The sequence below is a fragment of the Scyliorhinus canicula genome, chromosome 5 (genome assembly GCF_902713615.1).
Source record: "Scyliorhinus canicula chromosome 5, sScyCan1.1, whole genome shotgun sequence".
Classification (NCBI taxonomy): Eukaryota; Metazoa; Chordata; class Chondrichthyes; order Carcharhiniformes; family Scyliorhinidae; genus Scyliorhinus; species Scyliorhinus canicula.
In genome coordinates, this window is record NC_052150.1 from 116,851,611 (window position 1) to 116,877,222 (window position 25,612).

At 47.2% G+C, this 25,612-nt stretch overlaps 1 protein-coding gene across 1 annotated transcript in view; it reads left to right on the forward strand.

Moving 5' to 3' along the window:
- si:dkey-256h2.1 (uncharacterized protein LOC337520 homolog) overlaps window positions 1-25,612 on the forward strand; it is a 322,407-nt gene that overhangs the window by 21,261 nt on the left and 275,534 nt on the right. Inside the window, exons 2-3 of the mRNA XM_038797529.1 lie at window positions 11,336-11,493; window positions 23,319-23,497. Coding sequence (XP_038653457.1) covers window positions 11,336-11,493; window positions 23,319-23,497 — 337 coding nt within the window. The remainder of the gene's footprint in view (window positions 1-11,335; window positions 11,494-23,318; window positions 23,498-25,612) is intronic.

Here is a 25,612-nt window from a genome sequence, read left to right on the forward strand (position 1 = left end):
CTCTTTTACCACTCCTTGTTTGACTCCCCTCTTTTACCACTCCTTGTTTGACTCCCCTCTTTTACCACTCCTTGTTTGAAGGATATGCTTACCAATTTTGTGGGTATTTATCTGCTGTGACTATGAAAGACACACACAGACTTTATTTATTCATGGAATGTAGCCATCCCTAATTGCCCTTCAGTAAGTGGTGGTGAGCTGCCTTCTTGAACTACTGCAGTCCATGTCACATAGGCCCACAGCGCTGTTAGAGGAAGAATTCCAGAATTTTGACCCAGCGACTGCAGGAACAGCGATATATTTTCAAGTGGGTTGGTAAGTGGGCGAGGATGACATGGTCTACAGGGGGATCTAGATGGGTTAAGTGAGTGGCATAAACTTGGGAGTAGGACAATGTGACGTTATGCACTTTGGTCGGAAGATTAAAGGAGCTGAATATGATTTAAATGGGGAAAGACTGCAGAAATCTGCAGCACAGAGATATCTGGGGGTCCTCGTGCATAAATCGCAAAGCAAACATACAAGTTTAACAGGTAATTGGGAAGGCAAATGGGATATTGGTCTTTATTCCAAAGGGAATGAAGTATAAATGTAGGGAAGCCCTGCTAAATCTATACAAGATGTGGAGATGCCGGCGTTGGACTGGGGTGAGCACAGTAAGAAGTCTTACAACACCAGGTTAAAGTCCAACAGGTTTGTTTCAAACACGAGCTTTCGGAGCACGGCTCCTTCTTCAGGTGAATGGAAAGGCTTGTTCCAGAAATGTTTATATAGACACAGTCAGGGATGCCCGGAATGCGAGCACCTGCAGGCAATCAAATCATCAAAGATGCAGAGAGAGAGGTAACTCCAGGTTAAAGAGGTGTGAATTGTCCCAAGCCAGTTCAGTCGGTAGGCCTCTGCAAGTCCAGGCTTGTTGGTGGGGGCCGAATGTAATGCGACATGAATCCCAGATCCCGGTTGAGTCCGCATTCATGCGTGCGGAACTTAGCTATAAGTTTTTGCTCAGCAATTTTGCGTTGTCGCGTCTCCTGAAGGCCTCCTTGTAGAATGCTGACCCGGAGATCAGAGGCTGAATGTCCTTGACTGCTGAAGTGTTCCCCAACTGGAAGGGAACAGTCCTGCCTGTTGATAGTCGCACGATGCCCGTTCATTCGTTGTCGCAGTGTCTGCATGGTCTCGCCAATGTACCACGCTTCGGGACATCCTTTCCTGCAGCGTATGAGGTAGACTACATTGGTCGAGTTGCACGAGTATGCGCCGCGTACCTGGTGGGTGGTGTTTCCACGTGTAATGGTGGTGTCCATGTCGATGATCTGGCATGTCTTGCAGAGATTACCCTGGCAGGGTTTTGTGGTGTTGTGGTTGCTGTTCTGAAGGCTGGGTAATTTGCTGCAAACAATGGTTTGTTTGAGGTTGCGCGGTTGTTTGAAGGCCAGTAGTGGGGGTGTGGGGATGACCTTGGCAAGATGTCCATCCTCGCTGATGATGTGTTGGAGGCTGCGAAGAAGATGTCGTAGTTTCTCCGCCCCAGGAAAGTACTGGACGACGAAGGGTACTCTGTCAGTGGTGTCCCGTGTTTGTCTTCTGAGGAGGTCGGTGCGGTTTTTTGCTGTGGCGCGGTGGAACTGTCGATCAATGAGTCGAGCGCCATATCCCGTTCGTACGAGGGCATCTTTCAGCATCTGTAGGTGTCTGTTGCGCTCCTCCTTGTCTGAGCAGATCCTGTGTATACGGAGGGCTTGTCCATAGGGGATGGCTTCTTTAATGTGTTTCGGGTGAAATCTATACAAGGCACTAGTTAGACTACACCTGGAACACTGTGAACAGTTTTGTTCCCCTCATCTAAGGCAATACATACTGCATTGGAGGCAGTCAAGAGAAGGTTTACTAGGTTGATCCCGGGTATGAAGAGATTTTTCTATGAGAAGAGATTGAGTACTTTGGGACTAAGTACTTTGGAGTTCAGAAGAATGAGAAGTAACCTCATTGAGACATATAGAGCTCTCAGGGGACTTGACAGGGCAGATGCTGAGCAGTTGTTTCCCCTTGTGAGATAATCTAAGACCAGAGGACATAATCTCAGAGTAAGGGGTCGCCCATTTAAGGCCAGAATGAGGAGGAATTTCTTCTCTCAGAGGAGAGTGAATCTGTGGAATTCTTTACAGCAGAGGCCTGTAGAGATTGAGTCGTTATATATATTAAAGTCTGAGATTTTTAATCAATAAGGGAATCGATGGTTATGGGGATAAAGTGAGAAAGTGGAGTTGAGGATTACCAGTCATGATCTCATTGAATGGCAGAACAAGTTTGAAGGGTCGAATGGTCTACTTCTCCTATGTCATGTGGTTTAAGTCAGGATTGTTGAGTGGCTTGAGGTAAATTTCCACGCAGTGCTGTTCCCCTTCTTGATTGGCACCCCATCCACAAACATTCACTCCCCCCACCACTCATGCACTGGGACAGCAGTATATACCACCTACAAGATGCCCTACTGAAACTCACAAAGGCTCCTTAGGCAGCACCTTTCAAACCTACAACCGCTACCATCGAGAAAGACAAGGGTGGCAGATACCTAGAACTCCACCACCTGGAGGTTCTCGTCCAAGTCACTCACCACCCTGACTTGGAAATATATTGCAGTTCTTTCACTGTCGCTGGGGCAAAATCCTGGAACTCCCTCCCTGACAGCACAGTCGGTAACGACACTTCAAGGACTGCAGCAGTTCAAGAAGGCAACTCATCGCTACCTTCTGAAGGGCAACTAAGGGGGCAATAAACACTGGCCTAACCAATGAGGTCCACACCTTATAACTGAATAAAAAACAAATATGGTCATTGCCTGGCACTTGTTTGGCATGAATGTACCCTGCCCGCTTGTAGGTGACACATCAGAAGCAGGAGTTTTATTCTTGCCAGAGGGGCTGATGGACTTTCTGAGGGACCATGGACTGGGAGGAGTGTGAGGACACTGAACTTTGGAGAGGAGCTTTGTGTTCATTGTAAATTGGGGGCTTGTTGGGTTACGGGTATAGGGTGGATACGTGGGTTTGAGTAGGGTGATCATTGCTCGGCACAACATCGAGGGCCGAAGGGCCTGTTCTGTGCTGTACTGTTCTAAAAATTCTAAAAAGTGTATGGGGTGGGCAATTCGAGGTGGGTTTCGACAGGAAGCAGTGATGGTGAGTTTGCCTTTTGTTTCACCCTTCAGTGGGCAGCACGGTAGCATGGTGGTTAGCATAAATGCTTCACAGCTCCAGGGTCCCAGGTTCGGTTCCCGGGTGGGTCACTGTCTGTGCGGAGTCTGCACCGCCTCCCCGTGTGTGCGTGGGTTTCCTCCGGGTGCTCCGGTTTCCTCCCACAGTCCAAAGATGTGCGGGTTAGGTGGATTGGCCATGCTAAATTGCCCGTAGTGTCCTTAAAAAAAAGTAAGGTTAAGGGGGGGGTTGTTGGGTTACGGGTATAGGGTGGATACGTGGGTTTGAGTAGGGTGATCATTGCTCGGCACAACATCGAGGGCCGAAGGGCCTGTTCTGTGCTGTACTGTTCTATGTTCTATGTTTCTGCCGGCTGGATGGACGGGACTGACCATGCCAGCTGGGTGAGCTAGTTAACGGGAGTGTAGTGAGACGTTGCCAGAAGGAAGGGGTGGCGTGGGGTTGTTTTTCTGTTTGAGGGTGGGGGAGGGTAGTTTACTGACATGGGAGTGGTTGGTGTGGCACAGTTGCGAAGGGACAGATGACGGCGGACATCCGAGGGCGAGCCTGGAGGAGTGCGTATTGCGGGCGTGGGGCTGGCACAAAAAGGGGTAGGGCTGATCAGCCGGGGAGGCGGACCGGCAGACCCCTGACCAGAACCTGAGAGATGGATCGGGCGCACAGGGCTCTGAGCAATTTAGGGTATTGTATTCACTATATTGTTTAAAGGGTAATTATAAGCTACTTTCTGGAGTGATGTTACAGATTTTAATACTATGTTAGTAATAAAGTTTGTTTTAATATACCATATCCTATTTCTTTGTGCAATCACTCGTAGAGCGAAGTATCTTTTCCTCACGGTTCTACAAAATTGAAATAAAACATTGAGGTTTCAGTCCAGTATCCTAGTCACTGTTGGGGTCTGGTCTGGGATTGTAATATTTTCCTGGGTTTCATCTGTAACCAGGTTGCTGGAATCTGCTTCCCTCCAGTAATGACCACACCCAATGGCTTCCTTCCATTGATTCTGATCTCTGTTTTAGAATGTTTCTCAATCCTGGTGAAGCTCCAGCTTCCCCTACCCCCATTCCCAGATTCTGTGACTCCTTTGTTATTGTTCACTGTTCACAAGCAGCTTAGACAGATACTTCGGTGATCCCAGATACCAGGACCTGTCAGCGTTCCCAGAAAGTTCCTTTTTTTTAAACGAGTCTTAGAGCTCTTCCCCAGAACTGTTAAAACAAATCACCGTCCCAGTGCAGTCAGGATCACTTTTCACTGCTGATAAGTCTATACCCCTGATATCTGCTTCATACAACACCATGGCCGGGATTCTTCAAGCCCGCGCCGGAGAATCGTCGCCAGCCGTGCGCATGCGATCGATGCGGCGCCGGTCGGGGGCCGTTGAAAGAGGCCTCCGCGGCGATTCTCCACGGTCGACCGGCCAATTTCCCGCTGGCGTGGTTCTAACATGGTTCCACCTGGCGGGAGCTTGGACCTGCGGCCGTCCTGGTGGAGGGGCTGGGGGATCAGACTCCAGGGCGGGCTTCCACGACGGCCAGGCCCGCGATCGGGGGCCACTGATCGCTGGGCGCGCGCGATCCGGTGGGGGGGGGGGGGGGGGGCTACCTTCTGCACTGGCCTGCGCGATGTGGCTCTGCCATATTGCGCTGGCCTGGCGTAGAAGCTGCCGCCGGAGGCATGCACAGACCCGCGGCCGGCAGTGCAGGGCCACGTATGGACGCTGGAACAGTGCTTAGCACTCCGGCGCCATGCTGGCTGCCTGTGGGCCATGGAATCACTGGGCCAGAAGACCCGGTGATGCCAGCGTGAAACACTCCGGTGATTACGCCTGCGTCAACACTTAGCCACGATTTCAGAGAATCCCGGCCCATGGTTTTACAAACCTCCTGACCCACCTATGATTTCCTGATATCAAACAACATGGAGGAAGACACATTTGGGAAGAGTAGAGGTGAGGGTGATACAATAAAAAGTACCGATCTAAAGGGGAATATGAGAAAGAGAGAGAGGAGGATCAATCATAGTAGATTTGAATACGATAAGACTGAGGAGCAGAATTAGGCCACTCGGCCCATCGAGTCTGCTCCACCATTCAACCATGGCTGATATTTTTCTGTCCCCATTCTCCTGCCTTCTCCCCACAACACCTGATCCACTTATTAGTCAAGAACCTATCTATCTCTGTCTTAAAGACTTCTGCGTCAAAGTGTTCCGCAGATTCACCACCCTCTGGCGGAAGAAATTCCTCCTCATCTCTGTTTTAAAGGATCATCCCTTTAGTTTGAGATTGTGCCCTCTGGTTCCAGTTTTTCCTAATAATAATCTTTATTGTCACAAGTAGGTTTACATTAACACTGCAATTAAGTTACTGTGAAAAGCCCCTAGTCGCCACATTCCGGTGCCTGTTTGGGTACACTGAGGGAGAATTCAGAATGTCCAAATTGCAGTACAGCACGTCTTTGGGACTTATGAATGTTGGGCGGGATTCTGACGTAATCGGCGGGTCGGACAACTCCGGCGGGAAGGAGTGGTGTGAACCACTCCGGCGTCGGGCCGCCCCAAAGGTGCGGAATCCTCCGCACCTTCAGGGGCTAGGCCGGCCCCGGAGTGGTTTGTGTCGCACTGGCCAGCGGGGAAGGGGCTTGGCGTCATGCCAACCGGCGCCGAAGGGCCTTCGCCACCCGGTGCGAGTTGGCGCATGCGCGGGAGCACCAGCATGTGCTGGCGTCATCTCAGCGCATGCGCAGAGGGCTTTGTCTCCGCACCGGCCATGGCGGACCGCTACAGTTGCCGGTGCGGAAGAATAGAGTGTCCCCGCGGCACAGGCCCGCCCGCGGATCGGTGGGCCACGATCGCGGGCCAGGCCACTGTGGAGGCACCTCCCGTGGCCAGATCCCCCCGCGCCCTCCGGAGCCTGCCCGCACTGCCAGGGCCTGCCGGGAAGGACCTACTCTAATTTACGCTGGCAGGACTGGCAAAAAAAACACAAAACAAACGGGCGGCCACGGCCCATCGCGGGCTGGAGAATCGCTGGGGGGGGCAATGGCAGTGGCCGCCGACCGGTGCAGCACTATTCCTGCCCCCACCAAAATCCCAGTGCCAGAGAATTCGGCAGGCAGCGGGGGGGGGATTCACGCCGCACTCCGGCGATTCTCCGAACCGGCGGGGCGTTGGGGGTCGGAGAATTCCGTCCGTTGTATTTACATTTATAGTGAAGGGGAGAGTCATGTTGAACCCTTTGTTTCCAAGGATGTGTAGGTTGTACCGCTGCCCCAATTTCTGACGTGTGAGAGGAGCCTGTGTCCAGACTGGTGTAGGGCCCTTCTCTGAGTTACTGCCCTGTGTCCAGTCCGTATTCCCCTTTTTCTCAGTGGCTCCCAGAGAGCCGAAGGCCAGGACGTCTACCCTCTTCCCTGTAAAGAGATCTGGATGCGCTGATGCCCTGAAGACCACCACAAATAGGCATGGCTCCATCTTAACCTCCCAAAACCCTGGACATGGCTTCGAGGAAGGCTGTCCTGAACCCGTTGAGTTTGGGTAAGACCAGAACATGTGGGAAGTGTTGGTTGGGCCCCCCTGACCGGTTGCACTTGTCCTCCACCTCCGGGAAGAATTTGCTCATGCATGACCTGGTTAAGTGCGTTCTGTGCATCACCTTGAGCTGCACCAGGCTTAACCCTGCACAGAGGAGGTGGAGTTGACCCTGAGCAGCGCCTCGATCCAGAGTTCTATCCCCACATCTAGTTCCTCCCCCATTTCCAGTTATTTCGTCCAGTGGTTTCTTCTATGAGCCGTCACTATATGTCGCCACATTTGTCTTAATCCAGCCAGTCCAGCATTACCATCTTGTCTAGAAGCTTGTGTCCAGGTAGCTGGGGCAATGTCTTGGTCTCCTGCGGGGAAAGTCGCACAGCTGCAAGTACCGAAGCGTTCCCTTTCAGAAGTCAGAACTTGCAGTTCTCCCAGGGCCGCTATCCTATTGTCCACATACTTGTCCTTCACCCTGAAGATCCCTCTGTCCTCCTTCCAAACCCTAAAGGTGGTGTCGATCTTCGCCGCAGTGAATCCTTGCTAATTCTGAGTTGACGTTTGCTCAAAAATTCAAAATATACAGCAATTTCCTTTTAGCCAGCAGTATTAAGGTGTAGGGGGTGTTTGTAGCCGAACAGTCTTAGATCAGCCTTGAGCTCAGTGAGTGGTGGAATAGACATGAGGGGCTAAACGGCCTACTCTTGCTCCAATGTTATTTTCATTAAGCAGCATGAATTAAACAACAGGAAATGTGTGCTTGAAACATTTCAAATTAACAGATAATGTGAACGAAGGAATATATTATAAAATATTTATTAATTTAATATTTTACAATGTAGGAGTTGATTTCTATGGACATTCAGTTAAAATTGGCACTAATGTAAGTCATTATTTTGAAATATAGAGAATTTGAATATTTTGCAAGTTGGAATAATGTATTGCATGTATCCATAACAGAGGAAAATGTGAAATATGTTTGTGTCTCAAACTAATGGATTTATAGGTTCTGAACCATAAGTACATTATAAAAATACTGTCTGCTGCAACTGTGTAACAGATGGTGGTTTGTAAAATCTTTCAAGTACCATAATTACCTGCAGCATGATTACTCTACTTGATGAATGTAATTGCTATTTAAAATTTGGTAGCTTTATTATAAAAATGAAATGTTTAGAGGAAAGGTTTTGTGAGGGCCACGAAGAATCCACACCGAGTTTGTTGAAACAAAACTTACTTTATTTTATCCTATTATGTACAGCTCCAGTAGTTCCCTTTGCTTATACAAAGCTTTGTTCAGTTTTAGAATCATTCAGACTCGAAACATTAGCTTCCTTCTCTCTCCACAGATGGTGTCAGACCTGCTGAGATTGTCCAGTATTTTCTGTTTTTGTTTTGGATTCCAGCATCCACAGTAATTTGCTTTTGTCCAGTAGTTCACTACAGGATCTTTCCTAGTCTCTGGCCGACACTATTTGTACATAATCAGAGATTGTTAAAGGCTCCCCATACCCTTATCGAGGGAGCTCATATTCATCAAGATCTATGGGGTAGTTAATCATCCCTACCCCGTAAGACCCATGCGAGTTATAAGTCTAAAACAGTTCTTGATTTTTTCCCTTCGTCCATATGAAGTCTCCAGTGTTTCTTGGTCAAGACAATATATAAGTGACATTTGTATCTCTTAAATTCACCATAAAATCAGCCACTGTGCTCCTATTGTGCAAGTGCAGCCTTTATCTTTCACCTACTTCCCCATTCCCAAGGTAAAGTGCATGATTTCTTCTCAGTTCCTGTTTCCCAATTTGGTCCAAATTCAGAATTAGCTTGTGTTTCAGGGAGAAGTGACAGAATGGCTCCTCTTGCTTTTCACCCCTCGTTTGACTATACCAGGTTTTTTTTAAAGGAATTCAGTGAGTGTTTTAATTGGTTAAGTACTGTAACTGTAAAGGACTCTCAGTTTTAAAAGCGAAATGGTATTTATTGCCATTAGTACCCAATTTAAATCACATGTTAACACTCCAACTCTCACACTTATACATTCAAATGTTCACAATCACGCACATAAATAAGTTTCAAAGTGGGAGGGTAGATTAAATTGTCCAAAAAAAATAAACTGCACCAGATACTGTGGATCAATGTCCTGGACAGTTTCAGACCAGGTTTGAGGCTCTTTTTGGATTCCGCGTTGAGACAATCTAAAGATGCAGATGGGCGCTTTTTGGAGTCAGTAGATGTTGGGTTGATATTAAGATACTGAGGCATGTGTATGGTCAGAAAATAGGCAGAGCTGAAGAATGCAGGATGGCTAGAGAGAGAGGAATAGAGCGCCAACTCGGGGTCTTTTCGAGTATCACTCTGCCTGGCCTGGATAAAAACAGTTTCACACAAAAAGGTATGTTCATCGCATAATGATCTCTCAAAAACTGGCCAGTTACACAAAGATGGTAACAAACATGATTCCGGGTGCATTATTTCACATGATTAAATTATATGGCTGGTAGAGTCCACTGTTGAAAGTATATGGGCTGAATTCTCCGGTTGCCGACGCTGAAATCCAAGTTTCCGCCAAAATCGGGGGCGGTGTCGCTTTCACGATCCTTCGCCTCCTCCAAAGCAGCGTACTGTAGGAGTACGCCGTGCCACGTATCGACGGCCTCAGGACATTGCCTGAAGATCGCCCCCTCGATTCTCTGCCCCCGGCCGGCCGAGTTCCCGATGGGTGAGACCTCAGTCCAGCGCTGCCACAGTTGGGGAGGGTCGATCCACAGGCAGGGGACAGTGTAGGGCGGTGGTTTGGGGCGCGAGAGCCGGCCAAAGGGGGGCTAGTTCGCGGGCCGGGTCTGTAAGCAGCGGCCGCCATGTTGCACGGCGCGGCCGCCATGTTGCACGGCGCGGCCGCTGCAGGTCACTGCCATGCGCATGCGCGGCCACGGACCCGGCAATTCTCTGGGGCATATCGACAGCTAGAGCTGGGTGCTCTACACTGCCTTCCTGCTAGTCCCCAGCAAAATGGGGAATCGGTGGCCATTTTGTGACATCTAAAATGCCACCATTCCCATGCCGGTGTGGAGACATTGCCCCAGAATCAGAGAATCCAACCCCATGTCTGAAGCTTTTGTGAATGATTCAGGAGATGGGTCATGCACTATTGGCTTAAGTTGTTTGTGTTACAACCAGGAGAGATATGGTAGGATTGGCCCTCTTCCCTTTTCCCACTGAGTTGACAGCAAAAGGTTTTTGCGAAATAATATGTTTGACAATTCAGAGTGTTATAGTCACAGTACGTAAACAGACAGATCAAGTTTCCTTGAGCTTTCATTTAAAGCAAAAAGGATGTTTTTATTGTAATTAACCAGGTCTAGGTAAAATAATGAAAACGCTCCAACTTTCACATGCACACAAATTGATTAGTGTGTGAGTATAGATTAATGTATTTAGAGTCCAGTAAAATTAAAGGATACAAGGCTCTTAGAGGCTGGTGACTTGGCTGATTCCATGCAAAGCCCGCTGGTCCTTCTGGGTTCAGAGTCAAGGCAGTTTTAAGATGTAGGCAAATGATTTATTCTTCTGGAGATAACAGCTGCTTGGTTGAGTTATTTTTAAAATCTCTTGTCTAAAGAGCCTGGATAGTCAAATCAGCAGATAGTGTTCAAAATTTGCAAGTTAGATGAAGAATGACAGAGGGGGAATCCATTCAGGACCTTGCATCTTCAGCATCTCAGTTGCTTGTCTTGATTTGCAGAAAAACAGTTTCTCACACACAAAGAATATCTGGCTTGTCATGTGACCCTATCCCTAAATGCCCAGTGACCCAAATATGGCCACGCTTAGTTTATTCCAGTTGTAACTTGATCAGATCATAGTTGTGAAATTCCACTCTCAGCCAGAGTCCTGTTGTCCAAGTAATTCTGCTGAATGATTTGTCTCCACCACTCGAGCGCCCAGGTGATTATCTTAGTGCTTTGCTAATGGAATAGGAGATAACTTCTGTTCATACTTCAAGGCAATTGTTCCTGGTGCAGCTTTGCAGAGAGGTTATCTCTATTTCAGTAGTTTTGAAATGTATAAAGTAAAGTGATGCAAATCTGTAGCCATCGTTGATTGTTGTCCCAAGTCAATGGAATGTGGCTTTAGTCATTCTAAAAATTCAATTAGGGTTTCTAGTCAGTATATTCATAAAGTGTGATTTCACAGCAGTTGTCCCTGGATGACTACTTCTAGACAGCTCGGCTCCTTGTTGATGGTTTTGTAATTTGTAGGGTACAGCTTTGTAAATATTTGACGATTTGGGAGCTGCTGCTTAAGTCGCTTGTTCGGTCTTTTTAAACTTACCTGGCACTTTCAGCCCACAGTAAATAAAGCGATTTTCAATATAAAAATTTGTTTTATGATCTTGTGAGTATTATAACAAAAAATTACATACTTTGTGACTCACGCATTATATATATATCTATATATGTCACAACATGGTCCTGAATATTAGTTAAAAATGGGATAGTCTTTGCAAAAAAATGGGATCCAAAGAGTAAGATATTAGGGCTAAATATTAATATTGTTATACTAAGAAAAATTATTGCTTGCAGGTTGAAGAACATCACTATGTTTAAGGACTTGCTGTCTCGATTTCATTTTGTACCAATTCCTGTCTATGCTCTGGGAAACTGGATCCCTGCAATCTTCTATGCCTGGAGATGTCAAGACCATAACTGTGGGCTCGCTCAAGTTGCTTTCACTTCACCAGGTATAATTAATGGTATTCAAAATGCAATAATCTAGTACACAGTGGTTGTCTCATGCACATGAATCCGGTTACTGATATTACACATAATAGTTATAAACATTTCATCGTGTTATTACTGGAATACAACCTAAGTAAATATTCAAAACAGGAATAATAAAATTAGCTAATGGGATGCTAGCTTTAGGAAAGTCACTAGACTCAGAATACTAAAGAAGGTTGAGGAGAAGCTAACTTTGATACTGACCATAATTTTCCCAAAAGCCTTGGAATCAAATATTGCCAATTATTTGTAAGATGTCAAATGTTTACTCCTGTATTCAGGAAAGGATAAATTACGTTATTTTTGTCTTACTTTTCACAATTAATTTGTGAAATAGTATCAAAGTGCAAAAGAGGCAAACATCAGTGCCTATTCGTGCTACAGAGAAAAGTATTATCCAGGGCAATGCTGTTAGCACAGATGTTTTTATTTTATGGTTTAAATTATATTAAAGCATTTTTAGAAAAATATTATCTTTGACATTGTGCCTACTGTTCCATGCCTGTTTTTGTAATTTTTTTCTTGGTTGATGTGTAACTCAAATTGTCAAAGCAAACATGGATTTGCTGTTGCACAAAAAACAGGTGAATAAAAAGAAGGAGCTTGCAATTATTTTTCCTAATCATTCATGGGATGTGGACATTGCTGGCTTGGTCAGCATTTATTGCCCATCCCTAATTCAAAGGGCATTTTTTAAGAGTCTACAACAATGGTATGGATTTGGAGTCACATGTAGTCCAGACTAGTTAAGGATGGCCCCTGAAGGGGATTAGTGAACCAGATGGGTCTTTATGACAATTGGCTTCAGACATTTAATTCCGAATTTTATTGAATTCAGATTTCACAGTCTGCCACGATGGAATTCAAACCTGAGCCTCCACTGGAGGTGCTACCACTTCTATGTATTTAAGTCAGACCCTGAGGGAATTCTGGGAGTAGCACAAGGAGAAAGCATGGTGACAGCACTAGAAGATTAGATTAGATAGAGTTAACACGAGGTTAGATCATAGTGTAGTTAGTGACTATTTAGATTATTGAGTACTGCTGGACAGATTCAATATTACTTAATTATTATCTGTAGCTCAGTAGAGTGTGTGAACTTCATTTAATTGATAACATTACAATAAATTCATTTTGTTTCAATCTTTTGATTGGTGAATTCTTTGTCAGCAACACATCAGATCATTCTGTAAGAAAATTCAAAGAACACAACGTGGTAATATAGCATGGCACCAGAGTGATTGCTGAAGCTGGTTAGATAGTTTAGTAAGGATTTGGTCAGAAAAACTAAAACTCAAGTCGAATTTTGAAGAACAGACCTGTTACTGCGGGGCATTGAAGAATCCAGGAGTGATGGAGAAAGCTCACGCTCCAAGACAACTCCGGATCACCGGATAACTTGATGTTAACTGCCGAGTGTACAAGCAGCAGTTTCTATTGTATCTGTCAGCTTCGGATTTAAACGATGCAAGTAATGATCGTAAATTATCTCTATTTCTAACAATGGTGGTCCACAAGCCACAGAACTGTATAACTCATTTCAATTTGCTGCGGATCAAGATAAGACTAAATATGATGTAGTTATAGCAAAGTTCGATTTTCACTGCAAGATCCAGATTAATGAAACTTTTGAGTATTTAGGCTTCAAAAGAAGAATGCAAAATAATGGGGAATCAATTGATTGCTTTGTGACTGACCTTAAACTCTTAGCTCAAACATGTAATTTCTTCGTTTTAACTGATTCAATAATCACTGATCAAATTGTATTAGGAATAATCAATGCTAAGCTCGGGGAAAGTTTGCTGACACAGAAAGATCTCCAGCTTGAAAACGCAATCGAAATGTGCTGTATGCATCAATTATCCAAAAGCCAGTATAATGAATTACTCCTACGAGAAAAAGGCGCAAAAACGAACCTCGAGGTAGAATGCATTAGGGCTGTGTCGCAGCTCAGAAAGGTGCGCATTTTGGACGGCAGCCATCTTGCGCACATGCGTTCTAAGCCTACACGTGCACTTCGCAAAAAGATTCGAGATGGAAGAAGACCGATCTGCGCATGCGCGAAGTAGCTGTCCGCGTGACGATGTGAATGTCATGACGTGTGGACATGCCCACCCTCAAAAAAAATGTCCTGCTCGAGGAAAGATTTGCTCACAATGTGGTAAACACAACCACTTTGCTGCACAGTACAGATCCACTCTTAAATTTAAATCTTCAAATTTAAATTCACACCAGATGAATGTTAGAAGTGTGGACACAAAGGAAAACGCTTTTCAAGAAGAACATTTTTCCAATGATCTTGATGCTTATTCCTTAGAAGACTTGTTCTTCGTAGGCATCATTGAGAAGTGTGATGAAACCACAGAAGTCTCATCTCCTCTTAAGGTAGTTCATTCTATCAACACAGATATGGAATAGAACACAGTACTTCAAGTTAATGATTCTAAAATTACATTTAAACTTGACACTGGAGCTTTTGCAAATTTGCTCAATAGGCTTGAACTTTCAAAGCTGAAACAAGCTCCAAAGATCAAGAAATCAACTTGTCAATTGTGAGACTACAATGGCAATGCCATCACCTTAGTGGGGTCTTGCTATTTGTTGGTTACCAATCTGGACACTGCTATATCTCTAAGATTTGAGATTGTTGATTCAAACAAATCTTCACTCTTGGGTGCGAAAGCCTGTAACGATCTACACCTAATTCAGAGGATTAATAGTGCGTGTTCATCTCAATCACCCATTCAAGACGACATACAAGGAATTTTGGATCACTTTCCGCGCGTCTTCGAAGGCATGGGTACTCTTCCCTACCAATATAAAATTCAATGGTACACCCGCCGAGACGAGTTTCTGCACCGCCTCGGGAGAGATTGAAGCTTGAACTTGCTAAGCTGCAAAATCTAGGCATAATATCGAACATTACAGAACCAACTGACTGGGTTAGTTACATGGTATGTGTAAAAAAAACCTTCCAGGGAAGTAAGAGTATGCAATGATCCTAAAGATCTTAATAAAAATATTAAAAGAGAGCACTATCCTGTACCCAAGAGAGAAGAAATCACCAGTGAGATGGCGAATGCTAAAATCTTTTCCAAACTGGATGCCTCCAGAGGATTTTGGCAAATGCAGTTGGATGACTCCAGCAAAATGTTGTGTACGTTCAACACACCATTTGGTAGGTCCTGTTTCAACAGGATGCCATTTGGAATTATCTCAGCATCAGAGATTCTTCATCGAGTGATGAAACCGATGACTGATGGTAGTGAAGGTGTACGAGTGTATGCGGATGATATAATTATATGGTCATCTACAAGAGAAGAACACAATTCAAGATTGTTACAAGTATTTCAAAGAGCACATGAATTTGGTTTGAAACTAAACAGGACCAAATGTAGTTTTGGTATCTCGACTCTGAAGTTCCTTGGAGACCAGATTTCAGAACATGGCGTGCAACCTGACAATGACAAGATTGCTGCCATACAAAAAATGATAAGTCCCAGAGGTCAAGAAGGCCGTTTTGAGATTTTTAGGTGTTGTGAATTTTTGAGGAAAGTTCGTTCTCAACCTCTTGTCCAGAAATACTGCTCCCAGAAATCTCTTCCAAAAAGTCGACCATGTTTGAATGGACTGACCAACATCACAAAGAATGGATCGATTTAAAGTCTCAATTGACAACTGCACTCTTCTTTCCTTCTTTAATTCCGACACAGAAACAAAAATCTCAACAGACGTAAGTAAAAGTGGAATTGGAGCAGTTCTGTTACAGAAAGATGACAATTCGTTATGGTTATCAGTTGTCTATGCTTCCAACGCAATGACGCCGACTGAACGGTATACTCAAATTGAAAAGGAGTGCTTGGGTTTACTGATGGGTGTTCTAAAGTTTCACGATTATGTTTATGGTCTTCCTACCTTTACAGTCGAAACTGACCACAGACCAATTGTCCATATCATTCATAAGGATTAAAAAAAAAACAAATTTACAGTACCCAATTATTTTTTTCTAATTAAGGGGCAATTTAGCGTGGGACTTCCGGTGTGCATCCTGGAGTGAGTGATCACACAGAGGCAGCTCCTGCCTAAGGTTACAGAAAATAGCTCTTTTTAAAGCAACACGGGTTGGAATTTCGATGAAAAGGCGTAGGTGAATGTTCGAGGAGTACTTTCCCCCAGGAATGGTATGTTTCTTGGTTATCAGACCCTCAGAAACAGTGCAAGATTTGTCTGAAGCAGCAGCAAACAAAAGCCTCTGCAAGCATGCAAGCGGGGGAAGGGCCAGCTTGGAGGTCTCAAGCTGACTTGAGGGCCTTTATGAAATCTGAATTCTAGCAGCAGAGGGAAGAACTGTGAAAAGATCTCACCAAGGCCATTGAAGAAGCGGAGACGGACTTCCGGTAGCGGTGATGCGGAGCTAAGCCGCACGTTCAGTGGCTCCCACTATTTTCGGACTTTGGGGCTCTTTTAAGGGCTCGTAGTGGTGCTGTTTGGACTTTTCCCCGTGTGGGAACACTCCTTCTCAGGTTCTCCACCGGTGGATGGCCTGGACTAGGAGTGGAGCGGTCAGAAAATCGGCTTTGGAGACTTCCAGTTGCGGCTATGCGGAGCTAAGCCGCACCGCAGCTCCCGCTACTTAAGGACTTTTGGGCCGATTTGAGGGCCCCAAACGGCGCTGTCTCGACGAATCCCGGTGGGGGAAGGTGTCTAGAGGAGCATTCCCCATAATTTATGGTGCTCACCCAGAGTGGGGCAAAGGAAAAAGCTGCAGCAGCTCCCCAAGAAAAGCGGGGGAAGAAGGACAAAATGGCGGCCGGCGGAACACCCGAGGACTGGTGGAAGTGGGCGCAGGAGCAGCAAGCCTCTCTTCTGCGCTGTTTTGCGGAGCTGAAGGCTGAGTTGCTGGACTCCCTGAATGCGACTACCAACAAGCTGCTTGGGGCCCAGGCGGCCCAGGAGGTGTCCATTCGGGAGTTGCAGCAGCAGGCCGCTGAGCGGGAGGAGGAGGCCGTGGTCCTCGTGGGGAAAGTGGAGTTGCACGAGGCACTTCACAAAAAGTGGCAAGACCGCTTGGAGGAGCTGGACGTTCGCACGAGGCGAAAGAATCTGAGGATCCTGGGCCTGGTGGAGGGGCTGGAGGGGTCGGATCTCCCGTCGTACGTGACCACGATGTTGAGCTCGTTGATGGGAGCGGGGTCCTTCCATTTGCCCCTGGAGCTTGAGGGAGCTCACAGAGTGCTGGCCAGGAGGCCTAAGGCAAATGAACCTCCGCGGGCGGTGCTGGTGCGGTTCCATCGATTTAGTGACCGAGAGTGTGTGCTGCGCTGGGCCAAGAAAGAGAGGAGCAGCAAGTGGGAGAATTCGGTAGTGCGAATCTACCAGGACTGGAGTGCGGAGGTGGCAAAGCGGCGGGCCGGGTTCAACCGGACGAAGGCGGTGCTGCATGCCAAGCAGGTCAGATTTGGAATGCTGCAGCCTGCGCATCTGTGGGTGACTTCGAGTCCCCGGAGGAGGCGTAGTCCTTTGTACAGGCGGAGAAGCTGGACTCTAACTAGGGTCTGGGGACACACTATGGCCGTTGCTGTTTTCGCTGTTGCTGTTCTTCAATTTTGACACGTGTTTTTTTTATGCTGGTTTTCATTTTGCTCTGTTTCCGGGTGGGTTTGTCTGTTGGGTATGGGTGTGGGGTATGTGGGGAACGTTGGGGGTATGTGCTTTATATGTTCTCTTCTGTACGGGGCTGGGGGTTGGGGTGAAACTGGGTTTTGAGGAGCTGCGTCAGAAGGGTGGGGTCTGGCAGTGTGAAAGCGCGGGCTTTCCTCTGGTTGTCCGCGCTGCGGGGCAGGGGGGGGCGGAGCTGGAGGTGGGGGCGTGGCCTCTACTGGTTTTCTTTCCCGCGCTGAAGCGGTGCCAAGGAGGTGTGGCAAGAGGGGGATGACCCCATGCCAGGAGGAGATGGGTTTTGGCGGGAGCTGCCGGGTCAGCAAAAGTCAGCTGACTCACAGAAGTACCATGGAGGGTGCATCGCGGCTAGGAGGGGTCCTATCCTGGGGGGGGTGGGGGGGATACCGGGTTGCTGCTGGAATGGCCAGGAAGGAGCTGGTGTGGGCCGGGGGGAGGTAGAGGAGAGGCGTTATCGCCATGGGGAACGGGTCAGGCGGGGCGAGCTTTCCTGGGGCGAGCAGTCGATAAGCTATGGCTAGCCGGCGGGGGAGAGGGGCAGGTTGCCCTCTGATCCGGCTGATTACCTGGAACATGAGGGGGCTGAATGGGCGGGTTAAGAGAACTAGGGTATTTTCTCATCTGAAGGGGCTGAAGGTGGACGTGGCTATGCTCCAGGAGACCCACTTGAAGGTGGCGGACCAGGTTTGTCTGAGGAAGGGGTGGGTGGGGCAGGGGTGGGTGGAGCTCCTGGATGTGGACAGGAGATACGCGGAGGCACCAGAGGAGGGGTTGCTGGGGGAACGGCGTAGTTTGCAGGCCAAATTTGACTTGTTGACCACCAGAAGGCGGAGACACAGTGGAGGAGGTCCCAGGGCGCGGTATTTGAGTATGGGGAGAAGGCGAGCAGGATGTTGGCGCATCAGCTCCGCAGGCGAGATGCGGCTAGGGAAATTGGTGGAGTGATGGATAGGGGTGGGAATGTAGTGCAGAAGGGGACAGAAGTAAATGGGGTCTTTAGGGACTTCTACAAGGAACTGTACCGGTCAGAACCTCCGATGTGGAGAGGGGGGGGTGGAGAGCTTCATGAACAGGCTATGGTTCCCAAGGGTTCAAGAGGAGCTGGTAGAGGGGCTGGGGGCGCCGAGAGAGTTGGAGGAGCTAGTCAGGGGGATTGGACAAATGCAGTCAGGTAAGGCGCCGGTGCCGGACAGGTTCCCGGTGGAATTTTATAAAAAGTATGCGGATCTTGTGGGCCCCTTGGTGCGAGCCTTCAATGAGGCATGGGAGGGGGAGGGGGGCTTTGCCCCCGACGATGTCACGGGTGCTGATCTCTCTGATCCTGAAGCGGGATAAGGACCCCTTGCAGTGTGGATCATACAGGCCTATCTCGCTCCTCAATGTTGACGCTAAGTTGCTGGCGAAGATCCTGGCCACCAGGATAGAGGACTGTGTGCCAGGGGTGATACACGAGGATCAGACAGGATTTGTCAAGGGACGGCAGCTCAACACGAATGTGCGGAGACTGCTAAATGTTATTATGATGCCGGCAGTGGAGGGGAGGCGGAGATAGTGGTGGCGCTGGATGCGGAGAATGCGTTTGATAGAGTTGAGTCGGGGTACCTGTGGGAGGTGCTGGAGCAGTTCGGATTCGGGGAGGGATTCATCAAATGGGTGAGGCTGCTCTACGCGGCTCCGATGGCAAGTGTAGTTACCATGGAAGGAGATCGGAGTACTTTAGGCTCTACCGTGGGACCAGGCAGGGGTGCCCCCTGTCCCCCTTGCTCTTTGCACTGGCGATTGAACCTTTGGCTATGGCGTTGAGGGAGTCAGGGAGATGGAGGGGTCTGGTGCGGGGTGGGGAGGAACATCGTATATCGCTATATGCGGACGACCTGCTGTTGTATGTGGCGGATCCAGAAGGGGGAATGCCGGGGGTGATGGAGCTGTTAGCGGAATTGGGGGCTTCTTGGGCTATAAGTTAAATTTAGGCAAGAGTGAGGTATTTGTCGTACACCCGGGTGATCAGGAGGAGGGAATTGGGAGACTCCCATTCAAGAGGGCAGTGAAGAGTTTCAGATACCTGGGGGTGCAGGTGGCCAGGAGTTGGGGGACTCTCCATCAGCTTAATTTTACCAGGCTGGTGGAGCAGATGGAGGAGGAATTTAAAAGGTGGGACATGGTGCCGCTATCGTTGGCGGGTAGAGTGCAGTCCGTCAAAATGACGGTTCTCCCGAGGTTCTTGTTCCTTTTTCAGTGTTTGCCCATCTTTATCCCTAGGGCCTTTTTTAGAAGGGTGACTAGCAGCATCATGAGCTTTGTTTGGGCGCATGGGACCCCGAGGGTGAAGAGGGTCTTCTTGGAGTGGGGTAGAGATGGGGGGGTCTGGCGTTACCCAATCTCACGGGGTATTATTGGGCGGCCAATGTGTCGATGGTGCGCAAGTGGGTAATGGAGGGGGTGGGGGCAGCATGGAAACGGATGGAGGGGGCGTCCTGTGGAGATACAAGCCTGTGGGCCCTGGTAACGGCGCCGTGGCCGCTCCCTCCTACGAGGTATACCACGAGTCCGGTGGTGGCGGCTACCCTCAAGATTTGGGGGCAGTGGAGGCGACATAGGGGAGAAGTGGGGGGCTCGATGGAGGCTCCGTTAAGGGGGAACCATAGGTTCGTCCCGGGGAACATTGATGGGGGATTTCAGGGTTGGCACAGAGCGGGCATCAGACAGCTGAGGGACCTGTTTATTGATGGGAGGTTTGCGAGCCTGGGGGAGTTGGAGGAGAAATTTGGGCACCGGGGAACATGTTCAGGTATCTGCAGGTAAAGGCATTTGCTAGGCGGCAGGTGGAGGGATTCCCTTCGCTTCCCGCGAGGGGGGTGAGCGACAGGGTGCTTTCGGGGGTCTGGGTCGGAGAGGGGAAGATATCTGATATCTACAAGGTTATGCAGGAGGCGGAGGAGGCGTCAGTAGAGGAGCTGAAAGCTAAGTGGGAGGGGGAACTGGAGGAAGAGATCGAAGACGGGACATGGGCTGATGCCCTGGAGAGGGTTAATTCTTCCTCCTCGTGTGCGCGGCTTAGCCTATCCAATTCAAGGTGCTGCACCGGGCCCACATGACCGGGACGAGGATGAGTAGGTTCTTTGGGGGTGAAGACAGGTGTGTCAGGTGCTCGGGGAGTCCAGCGAACCATGCCCATATGTTCTGGGCATGCCCGGCACTGGAGGAGTTCTGGTCCTCAGTGCCGCAGTCCCGGTGCTAACCACTGCGCCACATGCCACTCCCATTCATAAGGATTTAAATGATATGACACCAAGGTTACAGCGAATCCTGATGAAGCTTCGTAGATACGACTTTCGACTTGTATATACTCCAGGCAAGGAATTGATAATTGTTGACGTATTATCACATTCTGTTAATTCAGAAGAGCAACCACCTGAATTTATACAGCACATAGAAGCTCAAGTGCAGCTCCGAGCTGAAACTCTACCTGGATCAGATGTCAAACTGAACCTCAACCGTGAAGAAACCAAGAATGTTACTATGAGTCATAGACCATCTGAACAATGGTTGGCCAAAAGGGCATTGTTCCAAGTTTAGGAACATACAAGCTGAACTAACAGTTATGGATGGATTGTTACTTCGACTTGATTGGATGGTAATACCTTTGTCACTCACTCCGACCCATTATTCTGAACCAGATACATGAAGGTCACCTTGGCATTGAAAAATGCAAGAGAAGAGCAAGACAAGCTGTGTATTGGCCGGGTATCAACCGAGACGTCACTAATTTAATACTCGAATGTGAAATATGTAAAAAATTCCAATCTGCACAATGCAATGAAAAAGTTCTACCGCATGCATTGGATAAACCTCCATGGTTGAAAGCAGGAATTGATTTGTTTCATTGGAATGGTCGTGATTACATATTAATCATGGACTACTTTTTGAATTATCCGGAAGTCATCAAGTTGTCCGATTTAACAGCCAGATCTGTTACAAAAGCTATGAAAGAAATTTTTGTTTTTTTTTTGTTTTTTTTTATAAATTTAGAATACCCAATTAATTTTTTTCCAATTAAGGGGCAATTTAGCGTGTTCAATCCACCTACCTTGCACATCTTTGGGTGGTGGGGGCGAAACCCACGCAAACACGGGGAGAATGTGCAAACTCCACACGGACAGTGACCCAGAGCCGGGATCGAACCTGGGACCTCAGCGCCGTGAGACTGCAGTGCTGACCTACTGAGCCACCGTGCTGCCCCTATGAAAGAAATTTTAGCCAGACATGGTATTCCAAACACTGTAATGTTGACAATGGACCGTGCTTTGATAGTCATGAATGGGCTGACTTCACCAGAGAATATAATTTTGCTCACATCATGTGAGTGGGCGACAGGGGATTTCGTGTGATGAGAGAGGGATGTGTCTGTCTGATGAGAATCAGCTTTTCAACATCATTCCTCCCTTTAAAATAACGTAAGACTTAAGTATTGTTTTAGTAAGAGAACTTTTTAATTATTACCCGATAACCCACTCCTAAAGGGGCTGCGGGTGTGGGGGTGGGTGGGTGGAGTGTGTGCGTGTAGTTGGGGTTGAGTGTGTGTGTGCGGTGGGGGTGAAGGGTGTGTCTGCAGTTGAGGGGGTGGGGGAATATGCGTGCGAGTGGTGGGGGGAACGGGGGGGGGGGGGGTTATGTGTGTGTGTGTGTGTGTGTGTCAGATATGAGAATCTGCTTATCAGCATCATTCCTCCCTTTAAAAATGATAGAAGGTGAGACTTAAGTACTGTTTAAATAAGATAACTTCTTAATTATTACTAGATAACCCACTCCTAATTGGGGGGGGGGGGGGGGGTTGGTGGAGTGCGTGCTTTAGGGAGTAGTGGAGTGCATGCATTGGGGGGGGGGTAGTGGAGTGCGTGCATATGGGGGTTGGTGGAGTCTGTGTGTTGGGGGGGTAGTGTAGTGTGTGTGTGTTGGGGGGGTAGTGGAATGTGTGCATATGGGTTGGTGGAGTGTGTGCATGGGGGGGGGAGTGTATGCGTTGTGGTGGTGCAGTGTACGTGAGGCGGTGGAATATGTGCGTGGTGGTGATGGAGTGTGCGCGTGGGAGGGTGAAGTGTGTGCGCAGGAAGGTGGAGTGTGCGCACCAGGTGATGGTGTGTGTGTGCGCACGATGTACTGTAGCAACTCGCCAAGCACCTTCCAAACCCACAACCTCCACCACCTAGAAGGACATGGGCAGCAGGCACATGGGAACACCACACCTGCAGGTTCTCCTGCAAGCCACATCCTGACTGACTTCACTGTCACTGGATTCCCAAAAAGCACTGTGGATGTACTTACACCACGTGGATTGCAGTGGTTCAGGAAGCTCACCAAAACCGTATCATGGACAATTAGGGATGGGGAATAAATGCTGGCTGAGCCAGTGACGCCCAGGCTTAGTGAACAAGTAAAAACAAAGCCTGAGATTTTCAGTGCCATGGAAGTTTATTGTACATTGGCATCAAACTCCAATTAAATATCGGGAAGACTGAAACCATTGATTTCGGTCCAAATTCCATTCCTCAGCTGCTGACTCCGTTTCTCTCTCTGGCCATAATTTTAGCTTAAGCCAGTCCGTTTGTTGGCATGTTTTGATCTTGAAATGAGCTATCTACCTCATAGTCTCACCATCACCAAGACTGCCTATTTCCACATCTGTGACATTGCCTGACTTGCCCCCCATCACAGCTCATCTCTGGTCGAAACCCGCATTTGTACATTCATTTTCACTACACGTCATCTTCCTTTGATGTTCAAGAGCATCCCATGGCGGGTTTCTGGGCTGGTCTCCCACATTAAAACTTGAGCTCTAAGAAGGCCCTTCCTACACCTCTCTCTGCCTCTCTACCTTTGCTTCCTCCTGTAAGACACTTCTTAAAACCCACCTCTTTGACCAAGCTTTTGTCATCTGACCTAATATCTTCTCCTATGACTTGGTGTCAGACTGTTTCACAGTTCACCTGTGAAGCTCCTTGTGATGTTTCATTTACATTAAATATGTTCTAAAAATATAAATTGTTCTTGATGTCAAACTGGTATGATTGGATGGTTCGCTACATTCTATCACAATTTTTTGTTACAGAATTGAAATTAACAGTTGTTACCAAACGTCTGGATGCCAGATACGACTGGATAATGAAAAGCTGGAGATCAGCACCATATATTCTCAGGGATGGTGGAGATGGGTGCAATATTTCATCCAGAGTGAAAGGTGCTGTGGCTTTTGTCTCCGATGAAGGAAACTGTTCGTACTTTACAAAGGTACGGCTTAAAATTATTTCTATTTGTAATATCCTTTACTGAGTGTGTCTGTGTCCCTAACTATTCTTGGACACAAGGCACAGTGTTTTAATTGCTTTGAGTAACTTGTGATCCTTTTGCATGAATAATGGTAAACTTAGCACAGAATTACACAACTGTACAGAAATTCTGATAAATTTACTGCAGCAGTTCCAAATAATAACTTCCAAATTTATGGCAGTCTGTAACTGGTAAGTTGATTGCTAAAACTAAAGGCCAGCAATAATGATTACATATTGCAGATATGCAGTCAGTGTGTTATAGTGACCACTCAACGTTTTAAATATACAGAATCAGTTCACCAAGATTGTAGCATTATAATTGTAAATCTTTTGGTAGGAAAAAATTCTGTTTATCCTCTTTAATGGTTTAAATAATCCAGTAACTGTTGAAAATTTTGCGATTGTCTAGTTCTGTTGTCTTTTGGGGGCATTTTTGAACATTCCTATTGTCAATTATTTTGTCTCTGTTTATATGGCTCACTCATGTACAAGACTTCTTTCTTTGCAAGTCTTGAACAACATCCACCCTTGCCTTGCTGCCTTTGCTGCTAAGATCAGCTGCCTCTGCCACCTTTTCTTTAACTAGCTCAGCAGAGCAAACTTTCTCTAAAGTTCCCCTACCCTAGCTCTGAACTCCTATTTCTCTAGTTTCTCTTCTAATTCTTCTAATCTAACCGCTCTGTGTGATTATATTAAATTTAAATAAAATGGAGTGGAATATAGGGACAAAAATCAAGCAGAAAATTATATTAAGTATATTATGCTTGCCACATTATTTAGTCAAAGCATTCAGAGATTTCAGTTCATTATAATGTTTATTGTTTTGTGTTATTTTTCTGATTTCATTTTTCTCACTTTCCCCTTGAAGGTTCACACTCGGTTACATTTCATTGGGGATAATGGTCACCCATGTCCCATTCTTGAGGATTGTTCAATGATGGGGTCACTACAACCTTAAATCTGTTCCTCTCACAATTTCAAAATTGGCAGATAACACAAGACTTGGAAGCATTGTGCACTGTGCAGAAAATAGTGATAAACTTCAAGAGGACAGAGGGAAGCTGGAATGGGTGGATACTGCAGATTAAAATTAAAATTAATGCAGAGAAGTGTAAAGTTCTACATTTGGTATGAAGGCTGAGGAGAGACAAAATAAAATAAAAGATACAAATCTAACGAGTTGTAGGAACACAGGCACCTGGGAATATATGTTTCCAAATTGTTGAAGGTGGCAGGGCAAATTGAGAAAGTGGTTAATAAGGCACACAGCATCCTGGGCTTTATTTATTTTTTAATAATATTTTATTGAGGTATTTGAAAATTTTTATAACAGTAACATAAACAATGACATCAACATGGTAAAATAAACATTACGCCCCCCCCAGCCCAATCTTCACACACCTCAACCATACAACAACAATCACCCCCCTCCGCCTTTGGAATACTAATCTGCTGACATTTTAATTTTCCTCAAGAAAGTCGATGAACGGCTACCACCTCCGGGTTAACCCAACCATTGACCCTCTTCAGGCGAACTTAATTTTCTTGAGACTGAGAAACCCAGCCATGTCACTAGCCCAGGTCTCTACACTCAGGGGCTTCGAGTCCCTCCACATTAACAAGATCCGTCTCCGGGCTACCAGGGTGGCAAAGGCCAAGACGTCGGCCTCTTCGCCCCCTGAACTCCCGAATCTTCTGACCCTCCAATGATCGCTACCCCGGACTCGGCACTACCCGTGTTTTTAGCACCGTGGACAGTGCCGTAGCAAAATCCTGCCAAAACCCTGTAAGCTTCGGGCATGCCCAAAACATGTGGATATGATTTGCTGGACTTCCCGCGTACCTCGCACACCTACCCTCAACCCCAAAGAACTTACTCATCCTAGCCGCTGTCATGTGTGCCCGGTGGACTAAATTGTACCTTAAATTGTATCAGGCTAAGCCTGGCGCATAATGAGGAGGTAGTAATCCTGCTTAGGGCATCCGCCCATTGACCCGCCTCAACCTCACCTCCTAACTCGTCCTCCCACTTGCCCTTAAGGTCCTCCACCGGGATTTCCTCCGCCTCCGAAAG